This window comes from Salmo salar, chromosome ssa11, assembly GCF_905237065.1.
Source record: "Salmo salar chromosome ssa11, Ssal_v3.1, whole genome shotgun sequence".
In the NCBI taxonomy this organism is placed as follows: Eukaryota; Metazoa; Chordata; class Actinopteri; order Salmoniformes; family Salmonidae; genus Salmo; species Salmo salar.
Window position 1 is genome coordinate 40142949 of NC_059452.1, and position 21481 is coordinate 40164429.

General features: G+C 39.5%; 1 protein-coding gene across 1 annotated transcript in view; it reads right to left on the minus strand.

The window, feature by feature from the left end:
• LOC123725163 (neuronal acetylcholine receptor subunit alpha-7) overlaps positions 1-21481 on the minus strand; it is a 45535-nt gene that overhangs the window by 17993 nt on the left and 6061 nt on the right. The window contains exons 2-5 of the mRNA XM_045689549.1: positions 14350-14489; positions 12697-12741; positions 10201-10310; positions 8082-8161 (exon numbers count right to left, since the gene is read on the minus strand). Of these exons, the coding sequence (XP_045545505.1) occupies positions 8082-8161; positions 10201-10310; positions 12697-12741; positions 14350-14489 (375 nt within the window). The remainder of the gene's footprint in view (positions 1-8081; positions 8162-10200; positions 10311-12696; positions 12742-14349; positions 14490-21481) is intronic.

The window sequence follows — 21481 nt, forward strand, 5'->3', positions numbered from 1 at the left end:
TTTGGAAGACCCATTTGCGACCAAGCTTTAACTTCCTGACTGACGTCTTCTGATGTTACTTCAATATATCCACATCATTTTCCCCTCCTCATGATTCCATCTATTTTGTGAAGTGCACCAGTCCCTCCTGTAGCAAAGCACCCCCACAACATGATGCTGCCATCCCCATGCTTCGCGGTTGGGTTGGTGTTCTTTGGCTTGAAGCCTCCCTCTTTTTCCTCCAAACATAACGATGGTGTTTATGGCCATTATGGCCATTTTTGTTTCATCAGACCAGAGGACATTTCTCCAAAAAGTACGATCTTTGTTCCCATGTGCAGTTGCAAACCGTAGTCTGGCTTTTTTTATGCCGGTTTTGGAGCAGTGGCTTCTTCCTTGCTGAGTGGCCTTTCAGGTTATGTCGATATAGGACTTGTTTTACTGTGGATATAGATACTTTTGACCCTGTTTCCTCCAGCATCTTCACAAGGTCCTTTGCTGTTGTTCTGGGATTGATTTGCACTTTTCGAACCAAAGTATGTTCATCTCTAGGAGAAAGAACGCAGTTCCTTCCTGAGCGGTATGATGGCTGCGTGGTCCCATGGTGTTTATCCTTGCGTATTATTGTTTGTACAGATGAACGTGGTACCTTCAGGCATTTGGAAATTGCTCCCAAGGATGAACCAGACTTGTGGAGGTCTACAATTGTTTTCTGAGGTCTTGGCTGATTTCTTTTGATTTTCCCATGATGTCAAGCAAAGAGGCACTGAGTTTGAAGGTAGGCCTTGAAATACATCCACAGGTACACCTCCAATTGACTCAAATTATGTCAATTAGCCTATCAGAAGCTTCTAAATCCATGACATAATTTTCTGGAATTTTCCAAGCTGTTTAAAGACACAGTCAACTTAGTGTATGTAAACTTCTGACCCACTGGAATTGTGATACATTGAATTATATGTGAAATAATCTGTCTGTAAACAATTATTGGAAAAATGACTTGTGTCATGCACAAAGTAGATGTCCTAACCGACTTGCCAAAACTATAGTTTGTTACCAAGAAATTTGTGGAGTGGTTGAAAAATGAGTTTTAATGACTCCAACCTAAGTGTATGTAAACCTCCCACTTCAACTGTAGGTTTTATTTGACTCTTTTGAGACATATAGATGCAGCCATAGCCTATAGACTTATGTTTACATTGTATAGACAAAGCTAATTGTATAATATTGTGAGGACTGGACTAATTACCAAACAGCAGAGCCAAAGCTCAAAGCTCAAAGCTCATATTTTGTTATTTTCTATATTTTATATTTTCTACAATTTATTATTTATGTTAATGTTAATATACACTTATCTTAAGATTCTATAGAAAATATTATATTAAATAAATATTGCTTGTTTATACCTCAGTCTGTTCTGTATAGGTCTATTTATTCTTAGACTGACAGATGGAGCAAACAGTTTTAAAGGAGGGAGGATTGTAGTGGGAGCACTGAGGTGTCAGGTGTGACTGTATGGCAATGGTAAATGGTTTACAGGTCAGGTAGGAGGGCCCCTTAGCAGAATGTTGCTTAGGGCCCCAGGGAGGACACTAGAGTATATTAAGTGCTTGGTCAGACTTCACTTACACTACAGTATCTTCCCACTTCCCAGACCTCTGACAAAAACAGAGTGAACCAATCTCAATCCTACGCATGTTATTCTACAGAATGAACAGAGCCAATCTCAAACCTACGCATATTATTCTACAGAATGAACAGAGCCAATCTCAATCCTACGCATGTTATTCTACAGAATGAACAGAGCCAATCTCAATCCTACGCATGTTATTCTACAGAATGAACAGAGCCAATCTCAATCCTACGCATGTTATTATACAGAATGAACAGAGCCAATCTCAATCCTACGCATGTTATTATACAGAATGAACAGAGCCAATCTCACCCTACGCATGTTATTATACAGAATGAACAGAGCCAATCTTATGAACCAAGCAGCACTGATGTGGAATTAAAATGTAGAATGCATTTTAAACACATCACAAATGAACATCAATGCAATGGAGGAAACACTCGATGGATACGAAGTAATCCAATTAATAAAACTAGTTTGTTAGGGAATCAGACTGTCGGCCAAAGTAAAACAGAAACTGAAAAATACTTGGAGTTATTGTGTTGTCTGAAGACAAAATAAGAATGACAGTGTTGAAGATTGTAGCAACTGAAAAAAATCTACTCCTCACCCAACCACAGTTAAAAATGTAGTTTAAAGGCCCAGTGCAGTCAAAAATGTGATTTTCTACTTTTTTGAAATATATATTTCCACACTATGAGTTTGGAATAATACTGTGAAATTGTGAAAATTATGATAATGCCCAGAGTTGTTTTCAGAAGAGCTGTTTAAAAATACATTTCAGCCTGTTTTGGTGTTATGGAGTTTTTGCCTGCCTGGTGACGTCACCAGGCAGTGAATTAGTTAATAGAACAATAAGAAAGAGAGTTCCAAACCTCTCTGCCAATAACAGCTAGTTTTCAGTTGTCCCCTCCCCACTCAGACCACTCCCAGACAGTCCTAGTTGAATTCTATCTTGAGAAATCTTTGCTAAGAAGACATTTTTGTTTCTTTTTGACCCGTTTAGTTGAAAACTATCACAGTAATGTACTTAATTGTTACCCAGAAATGATTTGATAGAGATAAAAACGTCTGCATCGGACCTTTAACATTGTGTTTTCACACCCACAGCTCCTTGGTAGAATGTTGCAATTCTATATAAGATTTTACCACCTACTGTTCTCTTTCATATCTTCAGGGACTATGGCTATGTCTCGAAAGGCACCCTATTCCCTACATGTGATACAGGCTTAGTCAAAAGTAGTGCATGTGAACTACATAGGGAATAGGGTGCTGTTTGGGACGCAAGCATGATGACCTGCATCCTGAATGACTGAAGGGAAGTTACAGGAGGATTGTCGGGTCTCTTGGGTGGGAGAAAAAAAAACGTGGACAAGCTAGAAAAGTAACAAATAAATGGATTTAATCTGCAGTGAAGTGGGGCTAAAACGGGAGTGGTCTTGTATTGGTTGGAATGAAAGACACAGCATTCTAATTATCTTCTTCATCTTCTTCTTCGTAATTCTTCTTACTATTATTATTCTGCACCAATTTCAGGCTCCCAGAAGTGTAGAAATAGACAGATAATAATAGGGCAACATTTAAGTAGTGTATTTTGTGATAATACAAAGACATGTATTTCAAAGCAATATTTCTCAAATGACAGAATAGTGCTAAATCTGCTTAGTATGGATATCAAATGTCCGAAAATATTAGATTGGGTTAACTGGGTTAATTTAACTTACAGTATAAGTACTGTATAAAAATCCCGCTCAACCAAAATCAATTGCATTTCTTTCTCACGCTGGGTTAAATGTTGAGAATGGTTTATTGTCATATCTGGACACATCTTTAAAAGTGGCAATCAGCAGTTGAAACAATAACAAAGCAAACTCCCAGCCACTGTTTCGCTAAAAAGCTGAGGGATGGGGCTTGAGAAATGCAACCACTCAAATTCATATACAGAGCTATAGATGCAAGGACTGACCAGCCATGATATCAAAATTATAGTTTAAACCATGTTTCGAGGCTATAGAGTGTTTGTTTACAAACATTGGAGTAAAACAAACTTATATTTTGGGTTACAATGGGGTACGACAGTTGAACTAAGCTCATGGGGCATTTATAAGTTATATTCTTAAATAATCAATGGGTACATATATTTATTTCATAAGTCCAAAAATGGATGTAGCTACTGCAGATTGCCCCTTTAAAGAACAGATGGTCAATTGAACATAGTGGTAGAGCTTTCAGAATCATCTGATATCAAAGATGAAATTGGATTATGGTTCCGGGATGTTGGACAAAACAATAAATAAAGTGCTTTGAAAGCCAAAACATCCTTCCTACCACGATATTGATCTAATGACTGACTGTGCATTTGGCTTGTGCAGTGGAGGTCAGATAGTCCTAGCAAGACTAGCCTCACGCTGTGGCGTCATCTTCCCTGAAACCTGACATTAACTCAAGGTAACTGAAACGAGTAGAGTGAATCCAAAAATCATTCCTTACCCCAGGATACTTCAACGGGTCAATACATTTTTTCAAGCTGGGCTAAATCGCGTTTGGGTACACTTTCTTTCCAGGAGTAGAGTGAATTTAATGGTTAAGGTTATGAAAGCTGATCCTGGATATGTACAGTGGCCCCTTGGCATTTTTACTATTTTGTTGCAAAACATGTAATTTAAATGGATTTTTATTTGGATTTAATGTAATGGACATACACAAAATAGTCCAAATTGCTGAAGTGAAATGAAAAAAAAAATTACTTGTTTAAAAATAAATAAATAAATAAATACGAAAAGTGGTGCGTGCATATGTATTCACCCCCTTTGCTATGAAGCCCCTAAATAAGATCTGGTGCAACCAATTACCGTCAGAAGTCACATAATTAGTTAAATACATTCCACCTGTGTGCAATCTAAGTGTCACATGATCTCAGAATATATACACCTGTTCTGAAAGGCCCCAGTGTCTGCAAGACCACTAAGCAAGGGACACCACCTAGAAAGCGGCACCATGAAGACCAAGGAGCTCTCCAAACAGGTCAGGGACAAAGTTGTGGAGAAGTACAGATCAGGGTTATAAAAAATATCAGAAATGTTGAACATCCCACGGAGCACCATTAAATCCATTATTAAAAAATGGAAAGAATATGGCACCACAACAAACCTGCCAAGAGAGGGCCGCCCACCAAAACTCACAGACCAGGCAAGAAGGGCATTAATCAGAGAGGCAACAAAGAGACCAAAGATAACCATGAAGGATCTGCAAAGCTCCACAGCGGAGATTGGACTTTCTGTCCATCGGACCACTTTAAGCCATACACTCCACAGAGCTGGGCTTTACGGAAGAGTGGCCAGAAAAAAGCCATTGCTTAAATAAAAAAATAAGCAAACACATTTGGTGTTCGCCATTAGGCATGTGGGAGACTCCCCAAACATATGGAAGAAGGTACTCTGGTCAGATGAGACTAAAATTGAGCTTTTTGGCCATCAAGGCAAACGTTATGTCTGGCGCAAACCCAACACCTCTCATCACCTCTCATCACCCCGAGAACACCATCCCCACAGTGAAGCATGGTGGTGGCAGCATCATGCTGTGGGGATGTTTTTCATCGGCAGGGACTGGGAAACTGGTCAGAATTGAAGGAATGATGGATGGCGATAAATACAGGGAAATTCTTGAGGGAAACGTATTTCAGTCTTCCAGAGATTTGAGACTAGGATAGAGGTTCACATTCCAGCAGGACAATGACCCTAAGCATACTGCCAAAGCAACACTCGAGTGGTTTAAGGGGAAACATTTAAATGTCTTGGAATGGCCTAGTCAAATCCCAGACCTCAATCTAATTGAGAATCTGTGGTATGACTTAAAGATTGCTGTACGCCAGCGGAACCCATCCAACTTGAAGGAGCGGTAGCAGTTTTGCCTTGAAGATTGGGCAAAAATCTCAGTGGCTAGATGTGCCAAGCTTATAGAGACATACCCCAAGAGACTTGCAGCTGTAATTGCTGCAAAAGGTGGCTCTACAAAGTATTGACTTTGGGGGGGTGAATAGTTATGCACGCTCAAGTTTGCCGTTTCTTTGTCTTATTTCTTGTTTGTTTCACAATAAAAAAATCTTCAAAGTGGTAGGCATGTTGTGTAAATCAAATGATACAAACCCCCCAAAAATCTATTTTAATACCAGGTTGTAAGGCAACAAAATAGGAAAAATGCCAAGGGGGTGAGTACTTTCACAAGCCACTGTTCCAAGGGAAAACTTTTTTATTTTGATTTTTGTTTCACCTTTATTTAACCAAGTAGGCCAGTTGAGAACAAGTTCTCATTTACAACTGCGACCTGGCCAAGATAAAGCAAAGCAGTGCAACACAAACAACAACATAGAGTTACACATGGAATAAACAAACGTACAGTCAATAACACAATAGAAAAGTCTATATACAGTGTGTGCAAATGAAGTAAGATTAGGGAGGTAAGGCAATAAATAGGCCATAGTGGGGAAATAATTACAATTTAGAAATTAAACACTGGAGTGATAGATGTGCAGAAGATGAATGTGCAAGTAAAGGTACTGGAAGGAGAGTTTACAGTCTAACCAGACACCTAGATATTTGTAGTTGTCCACATATTCTAAGTCAGAACCGTCCAGAGTAGTGATGCTAGATGGGCTGGCAGGTGCAGGCAGCGATCTGTTGAAGAACATGCATTTAGTTGTACTTGCATTTAAGAGCAGTTGGAGGCCACGGAAGGAAAGTTGTATGGCATTGAAGCTCGTCTGGAGGTTAGTTACAGTGTCCAAAGAAGGGCCAGAAGTATACAGAATGGCGTCGTCTGCGTAGAGGTGGATCAGAGAATCACCAGTAACAAGAGCAACATCATTGATGTATACAGAGAACAGAGTTGGCCCGAGAATTGAACCCTGTGGCACCCCCATAGAGACTGCCAGAGGTCCGGACAACAGGCCCTCCGATTTGACACACTGAACTCTGTCAGAGAAGTAGTTGGTGAACCAGGCGAGGCAGTCATTTGAGAAACCAAGACTGTTGAGTCTGCCGATAAGAATGTTGTGATTGACAGAGTCGAAAGCCTTGGCCAGATCAATGAAGACAGCTGCACAGTAATGTCTTTTATCGATGGCGGTTATGATATCGTTTAGAACCTTGAGCGTGGCTGAGGTTGACCATGACCAGCTTGGAAACCAGATTGCATAGCGGAGAAGGTACGGTGGGATTCGAAATGGCCGGTGATCTGTTTGTTAACTTGGCTTTTGAAGACCTTAGAATGGCAGGGTAGGATAGATATAAGTCTGTAACAGTTTGGGTCTAGAGTGTCTCCCCCTTGAAGAGGGGATGACCGCAGCAGCTTTCCAATCTTTGGGGATCTCAGATGATACGAAAGAGAGGTTGAACAGGCTAGTAATAGGGGTTGCAACAATTGCGGCGGATAATTTTAGGAAGAGAGGGTCCAGATTGTCTAACCCAGCTGATTTGTAGGGGTCCAGAACTTGAAGCTCTTTCAGAACATCAGCTATCTGGATTTGGGTGAAGGAGAAATAGGGGAGGCTTGGGCAAGTTGTTGTGGGGGGTGCAGAGCTGTTGACCGGGGTAGGGGTAGCCAGGTGGAAATCATGGCCAGCTGTAGAAAAATGCTTATTGAATTTCTCATTTATCGTGGATTTATCGGTGGTGACAGTGTTTCCTAGCCTTAGTGCAGTGGGAAGCTGGGAGGAGGTGCTCTTATTCTCCATGGACTTTAAAGTGTCCCAGAACTTTTTGGAGTTTGTGCTACAGGATGAAAATTTCTGTTTGAAAAAGCTAGCCTTTGCTTTCCTAACTGCCTGTGTATATCGGTTCCTAACTTCCCTGAAAAGTTGCATATCGCGGAGGTATTTGATGCTAATGCAGTACGCCACAGGATGTTTTTGTGGTGGTCAAGGGCAGTCAGGTCTGGAGTGAACCAAGGGCTATATCTGTTTCCTAGTTCTACATTTTTTGAATGGGGCATGCTTATTTAAGATGGTGAGGAAAGCACTTTTAAAGAATAACCAGGCATCCTCTACTGACGGAATGAGGTCAATATCCTTCCAGGATACCCGGGCCAGGTCGATTAGAAAGGCCTGCTCGCTGAAGTGTTTTAGGGAGCGTTAGACAGTGATGAGGGGTGGTCGTTTGACCGTGGACCCATTACGGACGCTGGCAATGAGGCAGTGATCGCTGAGATACTGGTTGAAGATAGCAGAGGTGTATTTAGAGGGCAGGTTGGTCAGGATGATATCTATGAGGGTGCCTGTGTTTACGGATTTGGGGTTGTTCCATGATCATTTGGGTGAGATTGAGGGCATCTAGCTTAGACCCCAGCCAACTGAACAGGTCAAAACCATAGAAGGTGAGCTTTTATGGTTCAGTGGAACTGACTTGGGAAAACAGAGTTAATGTGGAAGGTATTGAATATGGATATCCAGGGATGGTACTTGAGCTATACTTACCTGGAGGCAAGTAGGAGCAGGACCCAGAGGAGTTGACCAACACATTGGTATGGAAGGTAGCATCAAACCTCTCGTCCGCACTATGGGAGAACATGGATGTGTTCAGTAAGTGGGCATTAGTGCAGTCGTTCCCAAACCCAGTCCTTGGGGATGCCCAGCCATCCCAAATACGAGTTACATTACAACACTACAGTAGCACAGCTGATTTAACTAATGATTGCCTTGCTGATTGGTTGACTAGTTGAATTCGGTGTGCTGATTGGTTGACTAGTGGAATTAGGTGTGCTTGCACGGAGCGGTTGGCAGGCCATTACAAGAGGGTTGGGACCCACTACATGAATGTATAGGCAGGCCCTTACAAGAGGGCTGGGACCCACTACATTAATGTATAGACAGGCCCTTACAAGAGGGCTGGGACCCACTACATTAATGTATAGACAGGCCATTACAAGAGGGTTGGGACCCACTACATTAATGTATAGACAGGCCCTTACAAGAGGGTTGGGACCCACTACATTAATGTATAGACAGGCCAATACAAGAGGGTTGGGACCCACTACATTAATGTATAGGCAGGCCCTTACAAGAGGGTTGGGACCCACTACATTAATGTATAGGCAGGCCCTTACAAGAGGGTTGGGACCCACTACATTAATGTATAGGCAGGCCCTTACAAGAGGGTTGGGACCCACTACATGAATGTATAGACAGGCCCTTACAAGAGGGTTGGGACCCACTACATTAATGTATAGACAGGCCCTTACAAGAGGGTTGGGACCCACTACATGAATGTATAGACAGGCCCTTACAAGAGGGTTGGGACCCACTACATTAATGTATAGGCAGGCCCTTACAAGAGGGTTGGGACCCACTACATTAATGTATAGGCAGGCCCTTACAAGAGGGCTGGGACCCACTACATTAATGTATAGGCAGGCCCTTACAAGAGGGTTGGGACCCACTACATTAATGTATAGGCAGGCCCTTACAAGAGGATTAGGACCCACAACATTAATGTATAGACAGGTCCTTCCTTACAAGAGGGCTGGGACCCACTACATTAATGTGCAGACAGCAACACAACAGTCTTTTATTGGTGTGGTAGTATGACCTTGAGCAGTTAAAAACCATGATCATGAATCATACGGCTATAAATCACTAGAGCAACATAGACTGTTAATCATGATGTAGCTCCACTTCCATTCATACTACTCACAAAGGATTACATGGCAAAGAAAATGTACTGTATCAATTCTAATACTGTAGCTGGTGTTAAAACGTTAAAAAGATATGCCTGCCTTCGAAATTAATATTCCTGTCTCATTATTTTCTAGGTTACCGTGTGATAGAAGACCTGAAGTATGGTTCCTTTGTTGCAGCATAGCAACAGCTACATTCCCCTAGAGATGGCCTAGTCAGTGTAGAGCGCTGTCTCTCGCAACACATAATGCACTCCTCCAAATGAACTCCCAGCGGTTTCAATAGGAATGGAGGAAGGTGAGCTCAAGTTAAAAGAGTTGCCACCATAGTGGAATGTAATCGACTGGGGTGAAGCTAAGGCCTTGTTCAATAGAACAGTGACAGATAGGGGTGAGATGTTGTTGTCTGCAGGGGGAAACAGGCAGGGGGTTCTGCTGTTACCATTTTATTTACATTTATTTCCATTTTCATCATTGTGATTGTCCTTGAAGAAAGCCTATGAGGGTTAATGGTATACAATAGCATATGGAAATCTGCATTTTTGGTGAAATACGCTTTTGCTTTTTTCTGACTTTATTTGCATGAAGAATAGCCTTGCTGGCCAGCCTGACTTAAAATGCACATCATTCTGTGAGCTCACGAGATCAGGCTGGCTCCTAAAGAAGCAGTTCATGCTATTATAATCTGTGTATTGTACATTTCCATTTCCAATTTATTTCCTCAAATCAACACTGTCATATGGCAATATGTCCAAAAGCATTTCATGTACAAGAGGTATGAGCTCAACACCTGTCTTACAAACTATATAAGTCCTGCTTCCACCTCATGGTAATACATTAGAGGCCATAATAATGGAGTTGGCCAGCTGTATAGAGCAAGAATTGGTTATGGGGTCCAAGATTACTGGTATAGTACTAACCTGTTATACAGCAGGATGTCTGGCTTCCAGATTTGGCTATCAGGGAATCTCACATTGGCCACCCCATGATACTCAGACTGATTCCACTGCAGATAATAATCATTCCAGTACTGGAGAGAGAAACATAACACACTCATCATATTCTCACCACTCCTCCACACACCTTTCCAGACAAGCTAAATCCATTAGTGGGAGGTTCTGTGGCCTCGCATCGCTTGTTGAACCTAATCATGGTTTGATAAACAATGTATCCATCTATGCAGATTAATCTGAAAATGGAAATGGTAAAAGTTTTGTGGTAACTGGGGAAATCAGGCATTGCATAGCAACAATAGAGAAGCTGTTAAAAAGGAACATCTTTAAAGGGTATAAGAAGTGTAGGAGTGTTAACTATAGCTGTTTGTCATGACTAACTGTTTGTATTACTGCTTGTTATGTTTAAGGCACAGGCGACTGCCGGCACATTAATTGGGGGGGACAGGCTCATAGTAATGGCTGGAATGGAATAAATGGAATGTTATCGAACACATCAAACACCTGGTTTCCATGTGTTTGATACCATTCCATTAAATGCAATGCATTATTGTGAGCCGTCCTCCCCTCAGCAGCCTCCTGTGGGACTCTAAGGGTATTGCTGACAGAACCCTCTCTTTAATAAACACCCAGAGCAGATCAGATTAGAATCTGTCCCAGTCTTTAATAAACACACAGAGCAGATCGGATTAGAATCGGTCCCAGTCTTTATTAAACACACAGAGCAGATCAGATTAGAATCTGTCCCAGTCTTTAATAAACACACAGAGCAGATCGGATTAGAATCTGTCCCAGTCTTTATTAAACACACAGAGCAGATCAGATTAGAATCTGTCCCAGTCTTTATTAAACACACAGAGCAGATCAGATTAGAATCTGTCCCAGTCTATAATAAACAACTGTATCAAGGAATAAACATTTTATAGGATTAAGGCTATGTTCCAATCTTTTCTAAGATCTACATTTAACTGCCAAAATAAAGGAAACACTTGAGTAAATGAGGGATACAAAGTACTGTATATTGAAAGCAGGTGCTTCCACACAGATGTGGATCCTGAGTTAATTATGCAATTAACATCCCATCATGCTTAGGGTCATGTATAAAAATGCCTCAGTGACTTTGAAAGAGGGGTCTCAAAGGAGCATTGGGGGTTTAAAGTGTGTGTGTGTGTGTGTGTGTGTGTGTGTGTGTGTGTGTGTGTGTGTGTGTGTCTCAGTCACCAGATCTCAACCCAATTGAACACTAATGGGAGATTCTGGAGCGGTGCCTGAGACAGCGTTTTCCACCACCATATTATGTTATTTCTTGTGGAAGAATGGTGTCACATCCCACCAATAGAGTTCCAGCCACTTCTAGAATCTATGCCAAGGTGCATTTCAGCTATTCTGGCAGGCCAACGCCCTATTAAGACACTTTATGTTGGTGTTTCCTTTATTCTGGCAGTTACATGTATATTCCAATTCTAATCCAAATGTGGATGACTAAACAAGTAAGGGACATAGTGACCATTATCAATCAGTTTGAGGGTTGTAAATGATTGGTTTGAAAAGGTAATGAATCTTACAATGGCCTACACATCCTGTTTCATATTTTGAGATTTGAGATGGGTAGCATGGACTGTTTATCATTTCAACAACACCAGACTGTTGCCTGGTGTAGCAAGGTGAGGTTTCCATACGTCATGTTTGATATGCCATGACACATCACAACAAACGGAGCCCTAGTATGGAGCATGACTAAGCATACCCTGTCAAATAATTACATGTTCATGCTTTTTAGCCAGTGTATTGTCAGTTTTCATTCTTTATATGGGAGGTTGGCAGTCATGTTGTAATCAATAAGTGTTAGCAGACATAACAGATAGAGGTTACACCACCTTATGAGTGTACTGTAAGTGTAGCAATATCAACACGGTCTCAATGACTTTCTTTAGCAAGCTGTCCTGGGTGCTCAAACAGATTACCTCCGAGTCTAGAGATGGATGTTGGTTTGTATAGATTTCATTGTCTTAATGTAACTTTGTCTTCCCCACCAGGGGGTTGAGCCACAGACAATGGATAGTTATCAGAGGGATGCTATAATAGCCTATTTCTGGAGTAAGGTCACATCTATCTATAAGGTCTATGGAGTGGCTCTATGAAGGACTGACTGTCTGGAGGTTGTCCATTCGTTAAGGTGATTTAAAACAGCCAACACAACATTCATACAGTTTGCTGATGAGGCGAGAGCAGGAGAGGGCTAACTGTCATAAAACATAAACGTCATCTTCATTCAGTTTTGTGTGACGAATTTGCAAGATAGATGGAGATGTAGTGTAGTGCAGTATGGTATAATATTGTATAGTGTAGTGTAGTCTAGTGTATTGTACAGTACAGCACAGTATAGTATAGTGCAGTATAATACAGTATAGTATATAGTCTAAATTAAACGTGTTAAAACAGGCAAATGGAAAAATGTCTTACCAGCTGCAGCCATATGTTGGTTGTTAAAACCTGGTTCTTCTCATCCTGTTGCATTGAGAGATAGATGAACATGTCAGTTTGTATCATCAGAGAGAGATAGATGAACATGTCAGTTTGTATCATCAGAGAGAGATTGATGAACATGTCAGTTTGTATCATCAGAGAGAGATTGATGAACATGTCAGTTTGTATCATCAGAGAGAGATAGATGAACATGTCAGTTTGTAACATCAGAGAGTGATAGATGAACATGTCAGTTTGTATAATCAGAGAGAGATAGATGAACATGTCAGTTTGTAGCATGACAGAGAGATAGATGAACATGTCAGTTTGTATCATCAGAGAGAGATATATGAACATGTCTGTTTGTACCATCAGAGAGAGATAGATGAACATGTCAGTTTGTATCATCAGAGAGAGATATATGAACATGTCTGTTTGTACCATCAGAGAGAGATAGATGAACATGTCAGTTTGTAACATCAGAGAGAGATAGATGAACATGTCAGTTTGTAGCATGATAGATAGATCAACATGTCAGTTTGTAACATGATAGAGAGATAGATGAACATGTCAGTTTGTATCATCAGAGAGAGATATATGAACATGTCTGTTTGTACCATCAGAGAGAGATAGATGAACATGTCAGTTTGTATCATCAGAGAGAGATAGATGAACATGTCAGTTTGTAACATCAGAGAGATAGATGAACATGTCAGTTAGTAACATCAGAGAGAGATAGATGAACATGTCAGTTTGTATCATCAGAGAGCGATAGGTGAAATGTCAGTTTGTAACATGATAGAGAGATAGATGAACATGTCAGTTTGTAAAATCAGAGAGGGATAGATGAACATGTCAGTTTGTATCATCAGAGAGAGATAGGTGAACATGTCAGTTTGTAACATGATAGAGAGATAGATGAACATGTCAGTTTGTATCATCAGAGAGAGATAGATGAACATGTCAGTTTGTAAAATCAGAGAGGGATAGATGAACATGTCAGTTTGTATCATCAGAGAGAGATAGGTGAACATGTCAGTTTGTAACATGATAGAGAGATAGATGAACATGTCAGTTTGTAACATCAGAGAGAGATAGGTGAACATGTCAGTTTGTATCATCAGAGAGCGATAGATGAACATGTCAGTTTGTATCATCAGAGAGAGATAGATGAACATGTCAGTTTGTAACATCAGAGAGAGATAGGTGAACATGTCAGTTTGTATCATCAGAGAGAGATAGATGAACATGTCAGTTTGTATCATCAGAGAGAGATAGATGAACATGTCAGTTTGTATCATCAGAGAGATAGATGAACATGTCAGTTTGTATCATCAGAGAGAGATAGATGAACATGGCATTTTGTATCATCAGAGAGAGATAGATCAACATGTCAGTTTGTATCATCAGAGAGAGATAGATCAACATGTCAGTTTGTATCATCAGAGAATAAAGTAATACAACAACCCAGTGTTTCTCAATCCATTCCTGAAGGACCTCAGAGGTGAACATTTTTGTTCCAGCCCAGGGCTAACACATCTGATAATACAAAACAACTAATCACCCTTGATTTGAGTTGAATCAGGGCTGTTAGTGTTGGGCTAGCGCAAAAATCTCAGCTCTGTTAACTTGCGTACCACAGTAACTCACCACGTCCATGATCTGCATCAAACTAAAGCTGAAGTTGACGGTGAGGGAGTGGGTGTCATTGAACACTGGCCTTTCTAGTGGGTTGTAGTTGGCCATAAGATCCTTGTACAGCCTCCGCTGGGGCTCCCCTTGGAGGGACACTGCCAGGGGAAAAACCACAACAGATGTAGACATTTGAGCCTCTGTTTTAAAATGTGCTTGGTCTTCTCTGAAGATTGATAGACTTTGCGTAGATGTGTATGTAGTCCCTGTTGTACAGTCGAAAATAACATGTCTTGTTAACCGCAGTGTGGTAAAAAATGGTCATGCTTTTTTACTAATTCCTTTCACTATCTCTGTCACATATATGACCCAAAGCAAAATAAGATAATGCTGTAAACTAGAGCAACAAAATGATATAATGCTATAAACTAGAGCAGCAAAATGATATAATGCTATAAACTAGAGCAGCAAAATAAGATAATACTGTAAACTAGAGCAACAAAATGATATAATGCTATAAACTAGAGCAGCAAAATGATATAATGCTATAAACTAGAGCAGCAAAATAAGATAATACTGTAAACTAGAGCAACAAAATGATATAATGCTATAAACTAGAGCATGCAGAATTCTATCTGAAAAAAATATCTGAAGACATACACATTTTGGCTACACCTAAATTAAAGTCCAAATTCAAGTCTCCAATTTAAAGCACTTCAAACCCAAGAACTGAGCCCAGAAACGAGCCCTCTGTCAGCTGGTGTTGGACCAAACCAACCAAACTGACACCAGCACTGCTTCAAAAGAAAGAATTCAAATAAACAAATATGCATTTGCTTGAGGGACACTGAATAATAACATCTGCATAGTAAACAGTAACTTACTTATTATTAGTATTATTGTTATTACTATTATTATTATTGTTGTGATTATTATTCCAAATAGTAGTGGTATGGGTAGTAGGGGTGATGGTAATGATAGCAGTTTAATGATGGTGGTGGTAGTAGTAGTAATGATGATGGTGGTAGTAGTAATGATGATGGTAGTTGTAGTATTGATGTAATGGTGGTGGTAGTAGTAGTAATGATGATGGTAGTTGTAGTATTGATGTAATGGTGGTGGTAGTAGTAATGATGATGGTAGTTGTAGTATTGATGTAATGGTGGTGGTAGTAGTAGTAGTAATGATGATGGTAGTTGTAGTATTGATGTAATGGTGGTGGTAGTTGTAGTAGTAATGATGATGGTAGTTGTAGTATTGATGTAATGGTAGTAGTAGTAGTAGTAATGATGATGGTAGTTGTAGTATTGATGTAATGGTGGTAGTAGTAGTAGTAATGATGATGGTAGTTGTAGTATTGATGTAATGGTGGTGGTAGTTGTAGTAGTAATGATGATGGTAGTTGTAGTATTGATGTAATGGTAGTAGTAGTAGTAATGAGGGTGGTCATTGTAGTATTGATGTAAAGGTGGTGGTGGTAGTAATGATGGTAGTTGTAGTATTGATGTAATGGTGGTGGTAGTAGTAGTAGTAATGATGATGGTAGTTGTAGTATTGATGTAAGGTGGTGGTAGTAGTAGTAGTAACGATGATGGTAGTTGTAGTATTGATGTAATGGTGGTGGTAGTAGTAATGATGATGGTAGTTGTAGTATTGATGTAATGGTGGTGGTAGTAGTAATGATGATGGTAGTTGTAGTATTGATGTAATGGTGGTGGTAGTAGTAGTAGTAATGATGATGGCCGTTGTAGTATTGATGTAAAGGTGGTGGTAGTAGTAATGATGATGGTAGTTGTAGTATTGATGTAATGGTGGTGGTAGTAGTAATGATGATGGTCGTTGTAGTATTGATGTAAAGGTGGTAGTAGTAGTAGTAATGATGATGGTAGTTGTAGTATTGATGTAATGGTGGTGGTAGTTGTAGTAGTAATGATGATGGTAGTTGTAGTATTGATGTAATGGTAGTAGTAGTAGTAATGAGGGTGGTCATTGTAGTATTGATGTAAAGGTGGTGGTGGTAGTAATGATGGTAGTTGTAGTATTGATGTAATGGTGGTGGTAGTAGTAGTAGTAATGATGATGGTAGTTGTAGTATTGATGTAAGGTGGTGGTAGTAGTAGTAGTAACGATGATGGTAGTTGTAGTATTGATGTAATGGTGGTGGTAGTAGTAATGATGATGGTAGTTGTAGTATTGATGTAATGGTGGTGGTAGTAGTAATGATGATGGTAGTTGTAGTATTGATGTAATGGTGGTGGTAGTAGTAATGATGATGGTCGTTGTAGTATTGATGTAAAGGTGGTGGTGGTAGTAATGATGATGGTAGTTGTAGTATTGATGTAATGGTGGTGGTATTAGTAGTAATGATGATGGTAGTTGTAGTATTGATGTAATGGTAGTAGTAGTAGTAATGATGATGGTAGTTGTAGTATTGATGTAATGGTGGTGGTAGTAGTAATGATGATGGTAGTTGTAGTATTGATGTAATGGTGGTGGTAGTAGTAGTAGTAATGATGATGGTAGTTGTAGTATTGATGTAATGGTGGTGGTAGTAGTAATGATGATGGTCGTTGTAGTATTGATGTAAAGGTGGTGGTAGTAGTAATGATGATGGTAGTTGTAGTATTGATGTAAGGTGGTGGTAGTAGTAGTAGTAACGATGATGGTAGTTGTAGTATTGATGTAATGGTGGTGGTAGTAGTAATGATGATGGTAGTTGTAGTATTGATGTAATGGTGGTGGTAGTAGTAATGATGATGGTAGTTGTAGTATTGATGTAATGGTGGTGGTAGTAGTAATGATGATGGTCGTTGTAGTATTGATGTAAAGGTGGTGGTGGTAGTAATGATGATGGTAGTTGTAGTATTGATGTAATGGTGGTGGTATTAGTAGTAATGATGATGGTAGTTGTAGTATTGATGTAATGGTAGTAGTAGTAGTAATGATGATGGTAGTTGTAGTATTGATGTAATGGTGGTGGTAGTAGTAATGATGATGGTAGTTGTAGTATTGATGTAATGGTGGTGGTAGTAGTAGTAGTAATGATGATGGTAGTTGTAGTATTGATGTAATGGTGGTGGTAGTAGTAATGATGATGGTCGTTGTAGTATTGATTTAAAGGTGGTGGTAGTAGTAATGATGATGGTAGTTGTAGTATTGATGTAATGGTGGTGGTAGTAGTAATGATGATGGTAGTTGTAGTATTGATGTAATGGTGGTGGTAGTAGTAATGATGATGGTAGTTGTAGTATTGATGTAATGGTAGTAGTAGTAGTAGTAATGATGATGGTAGTTGTAGTATTGATGTAATGGTGGTGGTAGTAGTAATGATGATGGTAGTTGTAGTATTGATGTAATGGTGGTGGTAGTAGTAGTAATGATGATGGTAGTTGTAGTATTGATGTAATGGTGGTGGTAGTAGTAATGATGATGGTAGTTGTAGTATTGATGTAATGGTGGTGGTAGTAGTAGTAGTAGTAATGATGATGGTAGTTGTAGTATTGATGTAATGGTAGTGGTAGTTGTAGTAGTAATGATGATGGTAGTTGTAGTATTGATGTAATGGTAGTAGTAGTAGTAGTAATGATGATGGTAGTTGTAGTATTGATGTAATGGTGGTAGTAGTAGTAGTAATGATGATGGTAGTTGTAGTATTGATGTAATGGTGGTGGTAGTTGTAGTAGTAATGATGATGGTAGTTGTAGTATTGATGTAATGGTAGTAGTAGTAGTAATGAGGGTGGTCATTGTAGTATTGATGTAAAGGTGGTGGTGGTAGTAATGATGGTGGTTGTAGTATTGATGTAATGGTGGTGGTAGTAGTAGTAGTAATGATGATGGTAGTTGTAGTATTGATGTAAGGTGGTGGTAGTAGTAGTAGTAACGATGATGGTAGTTGTAGTATTGATGTAATGGTGGTGGTAGTAGTAATGATGATGGTAGTTGTAGTATTGATGTAATGGTGGTGGTAGTAGTAATGATGATGGTAGTTGTAGTATTGATGTAATGGTGGTGGTAGTAGTAGTAGTAATGATGATGGCCGTTGTAGTATTGATGTAAAGGTGGTGGTAGTAGTAATGATGATGGTAGTTGTAGTATTGATATAATGGTGGTGGTAGTAGTAATGATGATGGTCGTTGTAGTATTGATGTAAAGGTGGTGGTGGTAGTAATGATGATGGTAGTTGTAGTATTGATGTAATGGTGGTGGTATTAGTAGTAATGATGATGGTAGTTGTAGTATTGATGTAATGGTAGTAGTAGTAGTAATGATGATGGTAGTTGTAGTATTGATGTAATGGTGGTGGTAGTAGTAATGATGATGGTAGTTGTAGTATTGATGTAATGGTGGTGGTAGTAGTAGTAGTAATGATGATGGTAGTTGTAGTATTGATGTAATGGTGGTGGTAGTAGTAATGATGATGGTCGTTGTAGTATTGATGTAAAGGTGGTGGTAGTAGTAATGATGATGGTAGTTGTAGTATTGATGTAATGGTGGTGGTAGTAGTAATGATGATGGTAGTTGTAGTATTGATGTAATGGTAGTAGTAGTAGTAGTAGTAATGATGATGGTAGTTGTAGTATTGATGTAATGGTGGTGGTAGTAGTAATGATGATGGTCGTTGTAGTATTGATGTAAAGGTGGTGGTAGTAATAATGATGATGGTAGTTGTAGTATTGATGTAATGGTAGTAGTAGTAGTAATGATGATGGTCGTTGTAGTATTGATGTAAAGCTGGTGGTAGTAGTAATGATGATGGTAGTTGTAGTATTGATGTAATGGTGGTGGTAGTAGTAATGATGATGGTAGTTGTAGTATTGATGTAATGGTGGTGGTATTAGTAATGATGATGGTAGTTGTAGTATTGATGTAATGGTGGTGGTAGTAGTAATGATGATGGTAGTTGTAGTATTGATGTAATGGTGGTGGTAGTCGTAGTAGTAATGATGATGGTAGTTGTAGTATTGATGTAATGGCGATGGTAGTAGTAATGATGGTGGTGGTAGTCGTAGTAGTAATGATGATGGTAGTTGTAATATTGATATAATGGTGGTGGTAGTAGTAATGATGATGGTAGTTGTAGTATTGATGTAATGGTAGTAGTAGTAGTAATGATGATGGTAGTTGTAGTATTGATGTAATGGTGGTGGTAGTAGTAATGATGATGGTAGTTGTAGTATTGATGTAATGGTGGTGGTAGTAGTAATGATGATGGTAGTTGTAGTATTGATGTAATGGTGGTAGTAGTAGTAGTAATGATGATGGTAGTTGTAGTATTGATGTAATGGTGGTGGTAGTAGTAGTAATGATGATGGTAGTTGTAGTATTGATGTAATGTGGTGGTAGTAGTAATGATGATGGTAGTTGTAGTATTGATGTAATGGTGGTGGTAGTTGTAGTAATGATGATGGTAGTTGTAGTATTGATGTAATGGTGGTGGTATTAGTAATGATGATGGTAGTTGTAGTATTGATGTAATGGTGGTGGTAGTAGTAATGATGATGGTAGTTGTAGTATTGATGTAATGGTGGTGGTAGTAGTAATGATGATGGTAGTTGTAGCATTGATGTAATGGTGAGGATGACAGTTAGTTCTAAGTTAGTTCTAGTTTCATTTTCCATGTTTAGCCTTTTCCATGTATTATATCTATTCTACTATTGACTGTTACCATTTTATTGTTGTTACTTTTAGAATTGTTTTGTATTATTATTTACTACCATTTTATATTATTATTCTTTATTCTTTACTATTTTATTACAATGTATATTGTATACATTATTGCTTTGGCAATATTGACACAACGTTTTTCATAAAGCAGCTTGAATTTGAGAGAGAGAGAGCGAGAGAGAGAGAGAGAGAGAGCGAGAGAGAGCATGAGAGAGAGAGAGAGCATGAGAGAGAGAGAGAGCATGAGAGAGAGAGAGAGAGAGAGAGAGAGAGAGAGAGAGAGAGAGAGAGAGAGAGAGAGAGACTATAAACCACCTGGTGGACAGCCGGTCCAGCTCATTTGGATGCTTGCTTATTGATCCAAGAGCCTCATCAAACGTTCTCCAGCTAGATTCAGCTAGAAGCATACTGACACCCTATAACTCTCAGCACCTCAGTAATCTCTGATGTGTCTTACTAAGCCCTTCTACAGTACCAGTCATTGGAATGCATGTCCATGGTGATGTTCAGTACAGAAAAAAAATGTTATGAAACTACCTAAAAATGTCCAGTGAGATCACAGATTTTTGTTAACTATTGCAAAACATTGTCACGGTGCGCTGCACTGAACAGAACCCAGGTGTTTTCTACCAGCTAAGCATGGACCATAACAACACAGTGTATTCAGTTCATTCAGAGTCCTCCCGCTTTAATTCTCTGAAAAGGTCTTACTCTATTTTAAGGCACTTTAGACGCCGGATGGCTACTTACTTTTCTAATAGCCAAAACCCAATTACCCAGAAACACCTCTGGGAAAGCACTTTACTCATTTGATTTGGTTGCTCGGAGAGCTCAAGGGTTCACTGTCTATTTTGAAATTGTTTCTAAGTTCTGTAAAAAAACATCTATGTCCCTCATCAGTTACCCAGGTCGCATACAGAGGCTCTCAGAACTGGAAGATCAGATAAAAGCTTGTTCTTTGTCTACGGTCTGATTCCCCTCTGGATCGCGGGCCCTCTTCATAATCACATTTCAGTGTTACCATCAGTGGGATAACATCACTGTGTTATTGTGTAAAGATGTATCAGTCATTCATCAGGGTACATTAGTAATATTACTGACGGTAATACAAAGTAGCTTTCTGATGTTTTCCAATACCAAGGGTGGCTAGGGAACAGAGGACGGAGACAAAGCATCTCCTGTACTTCTTGATTAAATCTAGGAGACCCACCAATGTCAGTTAGATAGATAAAGCAGAGAGCTGGCCAAGACTCTCTCTCTCTCCCCCCCTCTCTCCATCTCTACATCTCACTCTTAATCTCACGATCTCTCTCTCCCTCCGAGAATTCAATTAGGTATTGCAAATAGACTGGAGACTCCAGAGCGGAGGTCTTACTAAATGGAGTGCAGACAGTTACATTTTGTATTACTCTTTCCTTTCTTCTATTTTTGCTGCTGAACCTGTTGAGAGTTGAACCTGACGAGAGGTGAACCTGTTGAGAGTT